General features: G+C 40.6%; 1 protein-coding gene across 1 annotated transcript; it reads left to right on the top strand.

The window, feature by feature from the left end:
- The first annotated feature begins 2527 nt into the window (after positions 1-2527).
- On the top strand, positions 2528-12205 carry smarcc2 (SWI/SNF related, matrix associated, actin dependent regulator of chromatin, subfamily c, member 2). Its single transcript, XM_037447788.2, is given in 26 exon segments — positions 2528-2654; positions 3326-3445; positions 3523-3608; positions 3729-3810; positions 4317-4409; positions 4531-4600; positions 4698-4767; positions 4922-4997; positions 5394-5638; positions 5754-5878; positions 6012-6065; positions 6387-6424; positions 6506-6636; positions 6800-6871; positions 6973-7086; positions 7194-7373; positions 7375-7552; positions 7647-7709; positions 7793-8051; positions 8161-8322; positions 8403-8464; positions 8558-8678; positions 8764-8927; positions 9412-9546; positions 9651-10005; positions 10176-12205. Coding segments are annotated over 26 exon segments (3231 nt in total). The 5' UTR covers positions 2528-2543; the 3' UTR covers positions 10241-12205.
- The last annotated feature ends 744 nt before the right edge of the window (positions 12206-12949 follow it).

Raw genomic sequence — 12949 nt, 5'->3', positions numbered from 1 at the left:
GATATATTTTCATGCCAATAACGCCCACGAATCTGATTGCTGTAAAGGCGTCCTTTGCCGTTTAGTTGGGTCAGTTATGGAGTTTTGTTCGCTACCCAAGAGTGGGGTGTAAAATATAGCAACACCTTAATTAGCAAGATAACAATTAAAGGTTTAGTTTTGTCAAGACGAGTTGAACACAAACTTTAATTGGACAGATTCTTATTGAAACCTATAAGGTCAGCCAGAATTACAGTGGTAGCAGCCTGCATTAAAGTGACATACTGAGGAAAAGACCTGGTTCTTTACCTGCTGCATGCTTCTGTGGAAGGCCGCCCTGCAAGTCCACCATGTGAAAATGAAACACTTTCTGAATCGAGTTCTCACCTCACCAGAATAAAATAAATAGACGGATCTTTAATTAAAGTGAGACGCAGTGCTATTCTGAAACAGGAAGTTTTTTCTGGTGCAAATGAAAAATTGGGAGATGTTGTACTTTAGGGGGTGTTGGTTCGGCTGTGTCACAGCAATGTGTCCAGCCCCCCCCCCCCCCCCCTAGCACCACCGCCGCCCTCGGAGTCCCACTGCTCCATCCTCGCAGATTCCAGCGTTAAGTTAATTGGACAGGGAGAGAGGGCTGAGGAGGGAAGCGTTCAGCCCCATTAGCAATCCCTCTGTGGAAGGCTGAGGCGAGAGGATCACAGACTCACAAATAGGAGGATTAAAATAATCAATAGGCTTCACACTCTCTCCTTGAGCGCAGACGGGTGCTACACACACACAGACACGCACACTCGCACAGCAAATACAAACACACAGACTGCCTGAGGAATACTAGTTCAAGGAGTACTACTCCCTTCAATGTTGTTTCTGGACTTTCACAAATAAGCCACACACAAACATACACACACACACACGCACAGACCCACACATTTTCTGTTAATGAAGGTTAATTTCAGTCTATGACTAAATGAGAATCAGTAAAAAGGTCAAAGATATGAAAGCAGTCCATTGGTCTATATTTTTCTCCACTTTTTCTGATCCCTCATGTCTGCTTAGTTTACAACTTTATGTTTTTGGATCAACTCAGTTTGAGTGTACCTGGATAGTAGTCCTATGGTATTAAATTGAATACTGGATCTGTATTTGTAATCATTGTTGTCATATATATTAATAATTTCAATTAATAGTCACAATTGGGTGTTTATGCTTCTAGCATGCATTCTGGACTATAATTTTTTGTTTGTGTATATTCATATAATATCAAGTCTCTGACAAAGCATGCTCTCACTCCCTTTATCTGTTCAGATATCGGGATTTATTTGCTTTTTTAACATTAATGTATACATTTGTTATTTAGGTATCTACAACATAAAAGATACAAAAGGTAAAAAACAAAGATAAAAAGGGATTTGCATATAGTATGTAGCACCACCACCACTTAGAAGGTTCCGTATCCTCAGATATAGAACAGTCAAATCATGACCCTCATCAATTAATCAAAGTAAAGTAAATTGGATAAAACCAATTAAATCCATATACAATACAATATATTTATACAATAAATAAATAAATAAAACAAGTATCAGGACAGAGGACTTGAATAGCTGAGAGAATTGTAAAATCAACTTATTATTTAGTAGAGTATTATTTCATGGTGTAGGTTTCATACAATTAAAAGCATTAATTGATAGCAGATCTTTCAATTGTTGATTATTAAAAATACAATGAAAACCATGTTGGCAGAAGGTTTGTTTTCTTTACCTTTTATTCAAGATTTATAAATAAGTGCTTTATTTGGTCATTTAAATGATTCCATCACTCAGCGAGGAAGTGTAAAGTTCCTCCTTGTCATACCTTCACACCCAAACTAGACACACTTAAGTTTCCATGCTCCAGGTCCATTAGTATTTTGAGGTGCATCAAACTATTAATTGAGTCAGTAAATTGTTTCATTCATTCATTTGAATGTGTACAGTGTGTAATGTGTAAATGTTTAAATTTACTGGGCCAATATGGAGTTCATAGTATTCTATTCTAGTATTCTCACAATTGTGATCAAATGTAATTTTTTATTTATTTGGAACCAAAAGACTGTCTTCTATAAGCTCAAATAAAACACAAAATCACTTTTAGCACTATAGGATTTATAGATTATACGGCCCAATATCAGTTAAAATTATATACACCGCCAAGATGTACATACTATGTTCATGTTAATAAAATCCATAAACAGTATGGTAATTTCATACTGATATGATGCAGAGCCTGCTTTCAGCCTTGATACTCTCATCCACCTTTTGTTACAAGCACTTTTTCCTGAACGCTTTGACTACAGGAATTAAACTTGCCGTGACGTTTTTTTTAAATGAGGTTTTAAGTTGGTGGACCTGCTGCTGCTTCTACAATCTCCTAAATCGCGACGAAGTCTTTTTTTTAAAACGTTCCCTGTCTTAGTGCGCAACCTGCTGTGCATTGATGGTCATTACACTCGCCACGCGCTGTAGTTCCAGGCTTTGGCCGCTGGGAGGCGCGCGACGTTGACGAGTTGTCTGCAGTCAAAGATGGCGGTGCGGAAGAAAGACGGCGGCCCGAATGTAAAATATTTCGAAGCGTCTGATACTGTTTCTCAGTTTGATAATGTCCGCGTCTGGCTGGGAAAGAATTACAAGAAGGTACCGACCGCATGTTTTGTATCCATACACACGGAGCATACAGTTTTCACCCTTACATTTGGGTGCTTACCTATTGGGCAGAGGCAGTGACAAAGAGAGGAGGGAGGGTGCTGCTGAGCGTCCAGCTGTTTAATTCACTCGAGCCGGAATACAAAAGGATGCTGAGCCAACAGCTGCAACAGATGCGGTCGCGAAACGCGTCATCACTACACGTTATTGTACCTAAACCGATGCAAAAACGGCTCACAATCAGTCCCGCGAGTATGATATTTTGCAAAAGAGGTGACTTTGGACGGCCAACTAGCCTGCTAGCTCGTTAGCTAATCGGCTAACGGTAATGCAGCTCAAATCCAGATGTTGACTGTGTGGCGCGCGGTGCTGACCGAAGCCATGGCCTGTCTGCCACAACACCAGCGGTGTGCTGCCGTTTGGACACATTCATTTAATAAAATAACTGCAATATTTCTTTATGATAGAGGATGAAATAAAGTATATTTACCATTTAATTCACATTTCACATATTCCACAACATCTTGATATGACACTGATTAATAAAAAATATGCCCCCTCCAGTTTAACTGTGCTTTTAGCAACTATCCCCCGCTGTAGTTAACTGTTACCTCTCCCTGTTGCCCGGCACTGATTGCCTCCCCATGTCGATGTCCTCCCAGTACATCCAGGCCGAGCCCCCCACCAACAAGTCTCTGTCCAGCCTGGTGGTCCAGCTGCTCCAGTTCCAGGAGGAGGTGTTCGGTCGACATGTCAGCAACCCTCCGCTCACCAAGCTGCCAGTAAGTCTCCTCAATCGGGGCATTCACACGTGGATTTTTCCCCACAGAGGTGTTTTAAACACTTTTTGTGTCTGCAGATGAAGTGTTTTCTGGACTTCAAGTCAGGAGGGGCTCTCTGCCACATCCTGGCTGCTGCCTACAAGTTCAAGAGTGACCAAGGATGGTAAGACCTTTTTCTTTAGCTTGTATAAATGAATAAATTGCCCTATGTTTGTGCTCGGGACAGTTTGGACATCGACTGTGTCGCCGTTTCATGTGTAACTCCAGTCTAATTTCCTGGTAGGCGCAGGTTTGACTTCCAGAATCCGTCGAGGATGGACCGAAATGTAGAGATGTTCATGACTATTGAGAAGTCCTTAGTGCAAGTGAGTTTGCCACAGAGCTTTTCTTTTTGTATGCAGTTTTCACTGTTATTTGTTGAGGCTAATAGCAGTGTTTGATTTTATAAACAACAACGCACATTGTTGTTTTTAAGCGTGAACTCCAGCAGGGGTCAGTTGATACATTTTTGTGTTTTGCTTCAGATGTTTTAGCTCAAAAATTGCAAAGGAAACGCTCCATTTGAGGGATGCGTGTCTCTTACAATTACACCATAATTGTGAAGGTTCTGAGAATCAGGCTGCCTGAGCATTCCCAAAAGAAATAATGAAGGGGCAGCCGGTCATGTGACTTGAGCAGTAATCCTACTTAATCAGTCCTGCAGTTACTCTTCAAGATCATTCCGCTCCCTTAATCTGGAGAGCTTAATAACTGACAGAATTTTAATTGAGATGATACAAAGTTAAATAAATATATTTTATAGATATATCCTGACTATTTGAATTATGATCTTCAATAATTCAAACATCTGCTGCATTTCTTTTCCTCACAGAACAACTGCCTCAGCAGGCCAGTTATCTACTTGAGCTCTGACATAGAGCCCAAACTGCTCGGGAAACTGAAGGACATTATAAAAAGACATCAGGTGTGTATTTTGTTTTGTTAGAAGTCTCAGTACTACGGACTAAAAACTCAAACTCAAAAAGTAAAACTATTTTTATTTTATAATTTTAACCAATATTTACTTGTGGCCTGATCGATTGCAGGGATCTGTAGCAGAGGAAAAGGCCTCCAGCTCCCATGTTGTTGTTTCGATTCCCACCAGCCTGGAGGAAGGTGAGGCTTCAGATGTTTGTTTTTAACACAGTTTATTGAATGAATTGTGATGCAATGACATGCTCTCTGTTGGTTTCCTTCTCTCTTTGTGATCCAGAAGAGTGGGTGCGTCCAGTTATAAAGAGAGATAAGCAAGTGCTCCTTCACTGGGGATATTTTCCTGACAGGTTGGTGCTGAATTTACAGGGATTTGAACACCATTTAACATTTAAATAGAAACATTTTACATTTTTAATGGAAGGATAACAGTGTAGAGAGGATCTGCCTGTGCTGTTTTCTCAATCTTTCCCCTGCCTTGACCTTATTCTTCTCACCATTTAGTTATGATACCTGGATCCAAGCAAGTGAGATTGAGGCTTCTGTGGAGGATCCTCCGATCCCAGAAAAGCCTAGGAAGGTATTTATTTATTTATTATTATTTATTTGCGAGAACCCTTTTTGTTGTTTGTTGTCTGTTTTTCTTTGTGCCCATTTCATTCCGAATAAAATACATATATTTCCTTTTTACTTTCTTAGCCGCTCAATCAAATGCAATTTGTATTAAACATATTTAACCAAATAAACAGTATGTATTTTTCCTATATCGACTTGTTCTTGCCCTTAATTGAGCCTAAATTAAACTTGAACGCGTAACATATTGCAATTAAATGTGCAGGTTTTTTGGCTACATAATGCATTGTTATATCACCTGGAACATTTTAGATGTCTCTGCATCATTTTAGGAAAACGTCTTTAAATATTCATTAAATACATAAGTTGTGTTTTCTCTAAATACAACGCTCTCTGTTTACAGGTCCATGCCAAGTGGATTTTAGACCTGGACCAGTACAACGAATGGATGAATGAGGAGGATTATGAAGTGGGCGAGGGCTGCCCAAAGAGGAAGAGGATCTCAGCCAAGACCCTGACAGATGAGGTGACCACTTCAGATGAGCGGAGGGACAAGAAGCCTGGCAGTGCCAAGAAGAGGAAGAGGTCGCCGTCGCCGTCCCCCACCCCTCCGCCTCAGGAGAGCAAGAAAAAGAATACAAAAAAAGGGTTGGTGACCAGGCGTGTCTCGATTCAAGGATGTCAGCTTTTAAAACCAATTATATCAGAGACACTATGCAGCATTGCAATAATGTATTTTGTATACGCGTGGCTGTGTGGACAGGCCAACGACCCCGTACGCCAAGTCTAAACGAGGCCAAAGGGAAGAGGAACAGGAGGATCCTAGCAAAGACGTGGATGAAGCATCACCTGTTCCTGCATCGGAAGAGGGAAACCCAACTAAAACAAGTACTAAAATGTTGAAACTATACATACATCAAACCAAATAGGATCATTAAAATAAACCTCCATTGTCTCCTTAAAGCCTTTGAAGCAGTTGTTACTGTCTGTTACTCGCTGACATTATATTTTGTTTTGGCAGATAACACTAAGAAGGAGTCTGATTCAACTTCAGTCAAGGGCGGAACAGAAATTGGTGAGGAGAAGGTTTACTGTCATCTCCATCATGGCCATCTTTAACTCATTACACAAGAGTATATCTGTTTTCTAAGCAAACACTGTAAAACAGTGGAACAGCAAGATTCAGCAATTTGGTTAATTGTAAATCTGTGTTTTTCATAACAAAATGTGTTTTTGAAAGGCTGTTGTTTCTCGCAGCATGTAGGAAAAGTTTGCATTTTAAACTATGAATAAGTCCTCTACTCCCTCTGAGTGACAATCAATTTTTTACTAAGTGAATGTTATGTCACACTGACCTTGTTGTACATTCACTCACTATTCTTTGTGGTTCAAACAGAAGAGCAAGAGGATGATTCCATGGAAACAACAGGCAAGGTAGTTTGTTAAACTGCAGTAACATGTGGGGGCAGTGAGGGCAGTAAACCCATTCGTCAACATGAGTGTGTGTTTAAACAGGAGGAGGAGGAAGGCTCCGCGAGCGTGAAGGGTGAACCAGTGAAAGGCTCCGACCTTCACGAGGACAATGTGACCGAGCAAACTCATCACATTATTATACCGAGCTACGCTGCCTGGTTTGACTACAACAGGTAAGAGATTGTTTGTTTTTTTCAGTAATCTGATTCTAGCTCTGTCACGATGGAATTTCTTTTGTTCAGACATGGGAAAAGAAAGAATTGGGGGAATTTGGCTTGTGTCAATTCGGTTGAATATGGTGACGTGTATACTCACACTGGTAACCCCCCCCCCCAGTGTTCATGCCATTGAGCGCAGAGCCCTTCCAGAGTTTTTCAATGGGAAGAACAAATCCAAAACACCAGAGATGTGAGTATTGGATCCATACACACAAAAAATGAGATGTTTTTATTACAGGTATTATCTAACACACTTCCTACAGTAAGTTGTTATGCACCTCCTTCTTTCAGTTACCTGGCCTACAGAAACTTCATGATTGATACATACCGGCTGAACCCTCAGGAATATCTGACGTCCACGGCCTGTCGCAGAAACCTGGCAGGAGACGTGTGTGCAATCATGAGGTAGTTGGAGGCTGAATGTACTCCAGAGTTTAAACTACATCTGGAAAGTTGCTTGTTTTAGTTAAACTGCATTCAGAGTTGTACACTCTGTGTTTCTTCCCCTGCAGAGTGCACGCCTTTCTGGAGCAGTGGGGCCTCATCAATTACCAGGTTGACTCTGAGAGCCGACCCACACCCATGGGTCCCCCACCCACTTCTCACTTCCACGTCCTTGCAGACACTCCGTCCAGTCTGGTCCCCCTGCAGCCCAAGACGTCCCAGGTCCACACTCTCTCACACAAACATAAATAGTAACATGCACACATGTTCTGTTTTGATTTACTCGTGTGCTGTCATTGTGCACCTGCAGACTCCTGCTACCCAGCAGATGATGTCCTTCCCAGATAAAGTGAAAGAGAAACCAGCAGATCTGCAAAACTTTGGGTTGCGGACTGACATGTACAGCAAGAAAACTTGTTCTGCAAAGGTACAAATCCAAGACAATGCACAACAACTTTTAATTCTCAAAAACAAAAACTTTTAACAACTGTTAACAAAGTGGTGGTGATGTTTATTCACAGAGCAAGAACACAACAAGCTCCATGAGGGAGTGGACAGAGCAGGAAACACTGCTACTGCTTGAGGTACAAATGATCCTTACCATTAGTGGTGAGACAAGGTAACAAGGTAGAAAAATGAAGCTAAGTGTAGTCCCCACTTCTTTCAGGGGTTGGAGATGTACAAAGACGACTGGAACAAGGTCTCAGAGCACGTGGGGAGCCGCACGCAGGATGAGTGCATCCTGCACTTCCTGCGGCTGCCCATTGAAGACCCTTATTTAGAAGACAACTCGTCGTCCCTCGGGCCGCTATCTTACCAGCCGGTACCTTTCAGCCAGGCGGGAAACCCTGTCATGAGCACAGTGGCCTTCCTCGCCTCTGTCGTCGACCCACGTGTTGCCTCTGCTGCAGCCAAATCTGCCCTGGGTGAGAAGGAGCTTATTTTGAAAGTGCTAATTTTTCATTTTTATCTCCCAGGTCATTATTGATGACTCTTTAGTAACCGATGGCCTCAAACTGTGTCTCCCCCTCTTAGAGGAGTTCTCTCGTATGAAGGAGGAGGTTCCTGCAGCGCTTGTTGAGGCTCATGTGCGGAGGGTGGAGGAGGCAGCGAGGGTCAGTGGCCGCCAGGACCCACTCTATGGCTTGGAGGGTAGTGGCATAGCAGGCACGGGCCTGGAGGAGGGAGAGAGACCTGGTAAGATGGACACACACACACTCACAGCTTGCATAATTTTAGGGCCAAAAAAAATAAAAAGGGACTTGTCTTCTCTCTAGATGAAAGCAGCGATGAAAGTAAGAGTGACAGCCAACCAAGTGAAGAGAAGAGGGAGTCCAAGGTGTGATGCATGTTCCATATAACATTATAATTCATCATCATTTTTAGTTCAGCTGATGAGGTGTGATTGTGATTTGTTTGTTTTCCCATTCAGGAGAGCAAGGATGGAGCAACCGAGGAAGAGGAGAAACAGTCAGAGAATGGGAAGAAGGAAGAAGAAAGAGGAAGAGACGCAGAAGGCGAGAGGGAGACGGATAAAACAGAGTCAGAGATTGGTATGAAATGCATCTCACTCATTAAGAGGAAGTGGAGTGTTCTTAACATAGGAAAACAAAAGGGACCTTTTTTTATTTCTCAAAGGTAATGGGGAGAAGGTGAAGGAAGGAAAAGAGGGCACAGAGGAAGGACAAAGAGAAGCAGAGAGTGAAGGAGAGAGGAAAGCTAAGGTGGAGCGCGACGTTGGAGAGGGGAACCTTGCCACTGCTGCTGCATCTGCACTCGCTGCTGCAGCTGTCAAAGCCAAGGTAAAGTTTAGTAACCTAATCACACACTAGTTTGTGTGATAGATGCATTTGTGCTGCACTTTTTTGTGCTGTACAATTCTTTTATGATATATGATGCTATCCTACAGACCTACTTCTTATGACATGCTATTATTTTTTTACAAAATCTATGATCGTTATGATCATTATAATTGAATGACTTTTGTCATGATAATAGCTATAACTATACTAACCCATATTTAAACCATTACGTTTATGAACATGTGTTGTATTTACTTTTTTAATATATATTGTGACTTGTTAATGCCACTGATTTTTTTTGGCATTTTTGGGGGACTGCATCAAGAATGCATGTGCTGGTTTTGTCAATTTCAACATTCCTAATTAGATAGTCATGTAATTATAGAGAGACATGCTGGAGCTGTACATCATGACGCTCTAATTCAAAGTTTTCTCACTTTCACATTTTGTCTTAATGTAAGTTTCTCTTTCATTTTCTTCGTAGCACCTGGCTGCAGTTGAAGAGAGGAAGATTAAATCTCTTGTGGCGCTGCTGGTGGAGACCCAAATGAAGAAGCTGGAGATCAAACTTCGACACTTTGAAGAACTGGAAACCATAATGGACAGAGAGAGGGAGGCCGTAAGTTAATGATTCTGAAATATGTAGTATCTCAAAGGAGAAGTAAACATAATTACAGCACAACACCTCTAACCTTTATTTTAACCTCTTTTTTGTGTTTTCAGTTGGAGTACCAGCGTCAGCAGCTGCTGGCCGACCGTCAGTCCTTCCATATGGAACAGTTGAAATATGCCGAGATGAGGGCCCGCCAGCAGCACTTCCAGCAGATTCAGCACCAGCAGCACAGCCAGGCTGGAGGCCCCCACGCCAACCAGGCCGCCCCAGCACCTGCCCCAGCACCCCTCACCGCCAGTCAGCAGGCACTCAACACACCGGCACCGCAGCCGGCCCCCAGTCCCGCACCTCCATCTTCAGCCTCCGCCTCGGCCACTGAGACCCAACCCCCTCAAGGGGCTCACACCTCGCCCACCCCAGCTCCCCATTCCAGCTCCAGCTCCAGCACTACTCCTGGAGCCCATGGTAAGTTCAAGTTCTTTAATACCTATAATTGTGTTGAATTGTTTGATTAGTCTCTCATCCATACTTTGAACACTTGTATCTGAATAAATAAATAAACTAAAAACAACTCTTTAATTGTGTTAAAAAGGCTTTATGTTTTTCTGCTCTGTACCCGTTTTTACACCTTACAGAACCTACCCCCCCTCTTCCTGGGGAAACGCTACACCCTTCAGCTCCAGTCCCACCTCCACAGTGAGAGAATCATACATACAGCCTGAGAATCCGAATGACTCTGACCACTTGTCGGTATCATCTCAAATGAAGAAGTTATAAACCCGAAGAACAACACATTTTACATGTTCAGATCTTTATCTTTTTTTTATCAACAGGACAATTGATGCAAGGAAGAAAAAATGATGAAGTATTAATTAAACCAGCTCTACTTTTAGTTTCTGTTGAAAAAGATGTCCTTTTTAAAATGTTATCGGCCTATGAAGAAAATGTTGTTTCAAACAGAAGCTGTTGGTCCTGTGCATTTGATTGGACAGCAACATCTCACCTCAGAATTTGAAGCTTAACCAGTGAACTAAGAGGCTCTTACCAACATGTTGCCAATCAAGGAAAGAGGACCAAACTTATCCTGCGTTTTCAGTGGCAATTGTTGTATGTATTTTCTGCAACAGCTTGTGAAGTTTGTGCTTCACAATCTCTCCAGAGCCCCCCCCCCCCCCCCCCCCTGTGTACTGTAGGTACTAAGTGAAATATATGTGAGACAAAAATGCACTTTTAACATGTTTCCCGAGGTCTAATTAAAAGACTTGAAGCATCAATGAAATTTAACTTCAGCACTTATATCATCCTTTTGTTGTCTTAAATACTTTTTCATACTGAAAGATTTGCAGTCACCACAGGGTCTGGCCCAGATGTTTAAAACTAGAGAAATGTCAGTTATGAAAAAGAAAAAAAAATCAGAAGCCAATTGTAAATGAAGTTGGTTTGGATGCAGTTTGAGACGTTGTACTGTAAACAGGATTTTTTGTTACAAACACATCTTGTGTCGCCTGGTAATGATACTATTTGAAAGTTCTTCTGACAGCATGAACCCATCATCCTGTGGAGACTTCTCTTTATATATATCTTAAAAATGTCCTTCCATTCAACAGCACTTAAGGAATAACAGCGATTAGCTTTGTATTTTTCAAATGTGGATGAACTGAAGCATCGAGGAGTTTGTGAGGAATGTAGTTTTTTTTTCAAAAGGAGTGATTGAATGTCTGGGAATAATGGCAGTGACCGCATGAGTATTTTATTAATAATTTGACTTTGTGTTAATTGCTCAACCAAAATGTTTTATAATCATGTTTATCTCCATTTATTCAGTGAGTTGTATTGTGGTTGTTTGGGAAATTGAGAAGGTTTTTAAGCAGCTTGTTTTTCTCTGGTGCATTTCAAGTTACACTCGGAGGAAATGTGAAGCCTGTCGGAAAACACAAGGGAGCTCGCACCTTAAACAGCTGACAATGGAGTATTGTGTCCTTAATATCTGCAACAATATCCTCACTTTTTATCCTATCAATTTCTATATTTTTTACTTTGTTTTTCCATCTCCTTTCTATGATATGTCGACGTTGTACCTGTATATTATTACATTTGTAGCTTATATTCCCTCTCCACTTGTGTATGAATTAGGCAGGTTTGTTGGAACTGTCTTGAGATGTGACTGTGAGCATTTGTGTATGTGACCGCATGCCATTAAGATCTGTAAACAACATTGCCGCTCAGTTTTATTTCCAGTGCCATTCGTCGTGTGCCACATGGTTTGAAGGATTGAAAACGTCTTCCTTTTGCACACGTCACGTCATTGTCATGAATTATAATCCAGTCAGAAGGTGAAACTTTACAGTTAATGTCCGTTAAGCCAGTATTGCAGACCTCATCATAGTTGTGAGCGTAAAAGGACTTATTTTATCCGTGTTATTACTACATTGTGTGGATTTTGTGATATGAAATAAGTGTATGTTCAGTTTCTGTATGTTTTTCACTATGCTGAAGGTAGCAGCAATTGCATTGATTATTATACAGTAGAATCAATTTTTCCTCAGTAAGTCATCACATTCTGACTGACAGTTACTCTGACAGTTTGTATTCAACAGAGATGCATAAAAAAGGGTTCAGGTTTTAATTACAAAATGTTGGAAAAAAATAAAGATGTGAAGAGGAAGTCATTGTGGGGAGAGATCTTTAACTTAACTTAAAGTCTGCACTGTTTGTCACTTTGAAATGTTTTAAAAAAGTCATAAAATTTCATATAATGAATATAAAGTTTATTTAGCCATAAAAATGACATGAAAAGTGTTAGTGTGGTTCGTCATGAAATTACTAACAAGACAGTATGGCATAAAAATGTCACAAAATGTAATACAATGTCATGGTATAGTATGTCAGTAAATATTATGCCAGAAAAATAGGAGTTTAGTCTGCCTTAACGAATTAAAGTCATAAAATCAGTTATAATTCATCTAATGTACACCATAATAATGTTACTAAGTCGTAGTATGGTATGTAAGAAATGATCTAGTGTGTCCAACATAGTTAAAAATTAATAGTCTAGTTACCATTTCATAAAAAGGTTTTGGTACACCAAAACCTTTTGACGTCTATTAGTTTATGACATCATAAACTAATAGTCTAGTTATAGAAAAGTATACAAAACATATCATTAAATATCAAAAATAAGTCTGTGTTTATATCTAGATTCTCTGCATCACATTTCTGTGCCTCTACCTTCCTCTTCCTTATAAGTCTGACACGAGGAATAAAAGGTCCCAGTAAAAAAAGTAATATAAAGTTGTGCATGTGATGATATGAAATATGCATTTATTAAAGCCTTTTTAAAATTGAAACCATAAGAAAGATTTAATATGAGAAAGGGAAATAAATGATGTACAATGTTTTTTTGATGTGA

Source organism: Pungitius pungitius, chromosome 8 (genome assembly GCF_949316345.1).
Source record: "Pungitius pungitius chromosome 8, fPunPun2.1, whole genome shotgun sequence".
Taxonomy (NCBI): domain Eukaryota; kingdom Metazoa; phylum Chordata; class Actinopteri; order Perciformes; family Gasterosteidae; genus Pungitius; species Pungitius pungitius.
The sequence above is the reverse complement of the archived record's forward strand: the minus strand, read 5'-3'. Positions and strand labels throughout refer to the sequence as shown.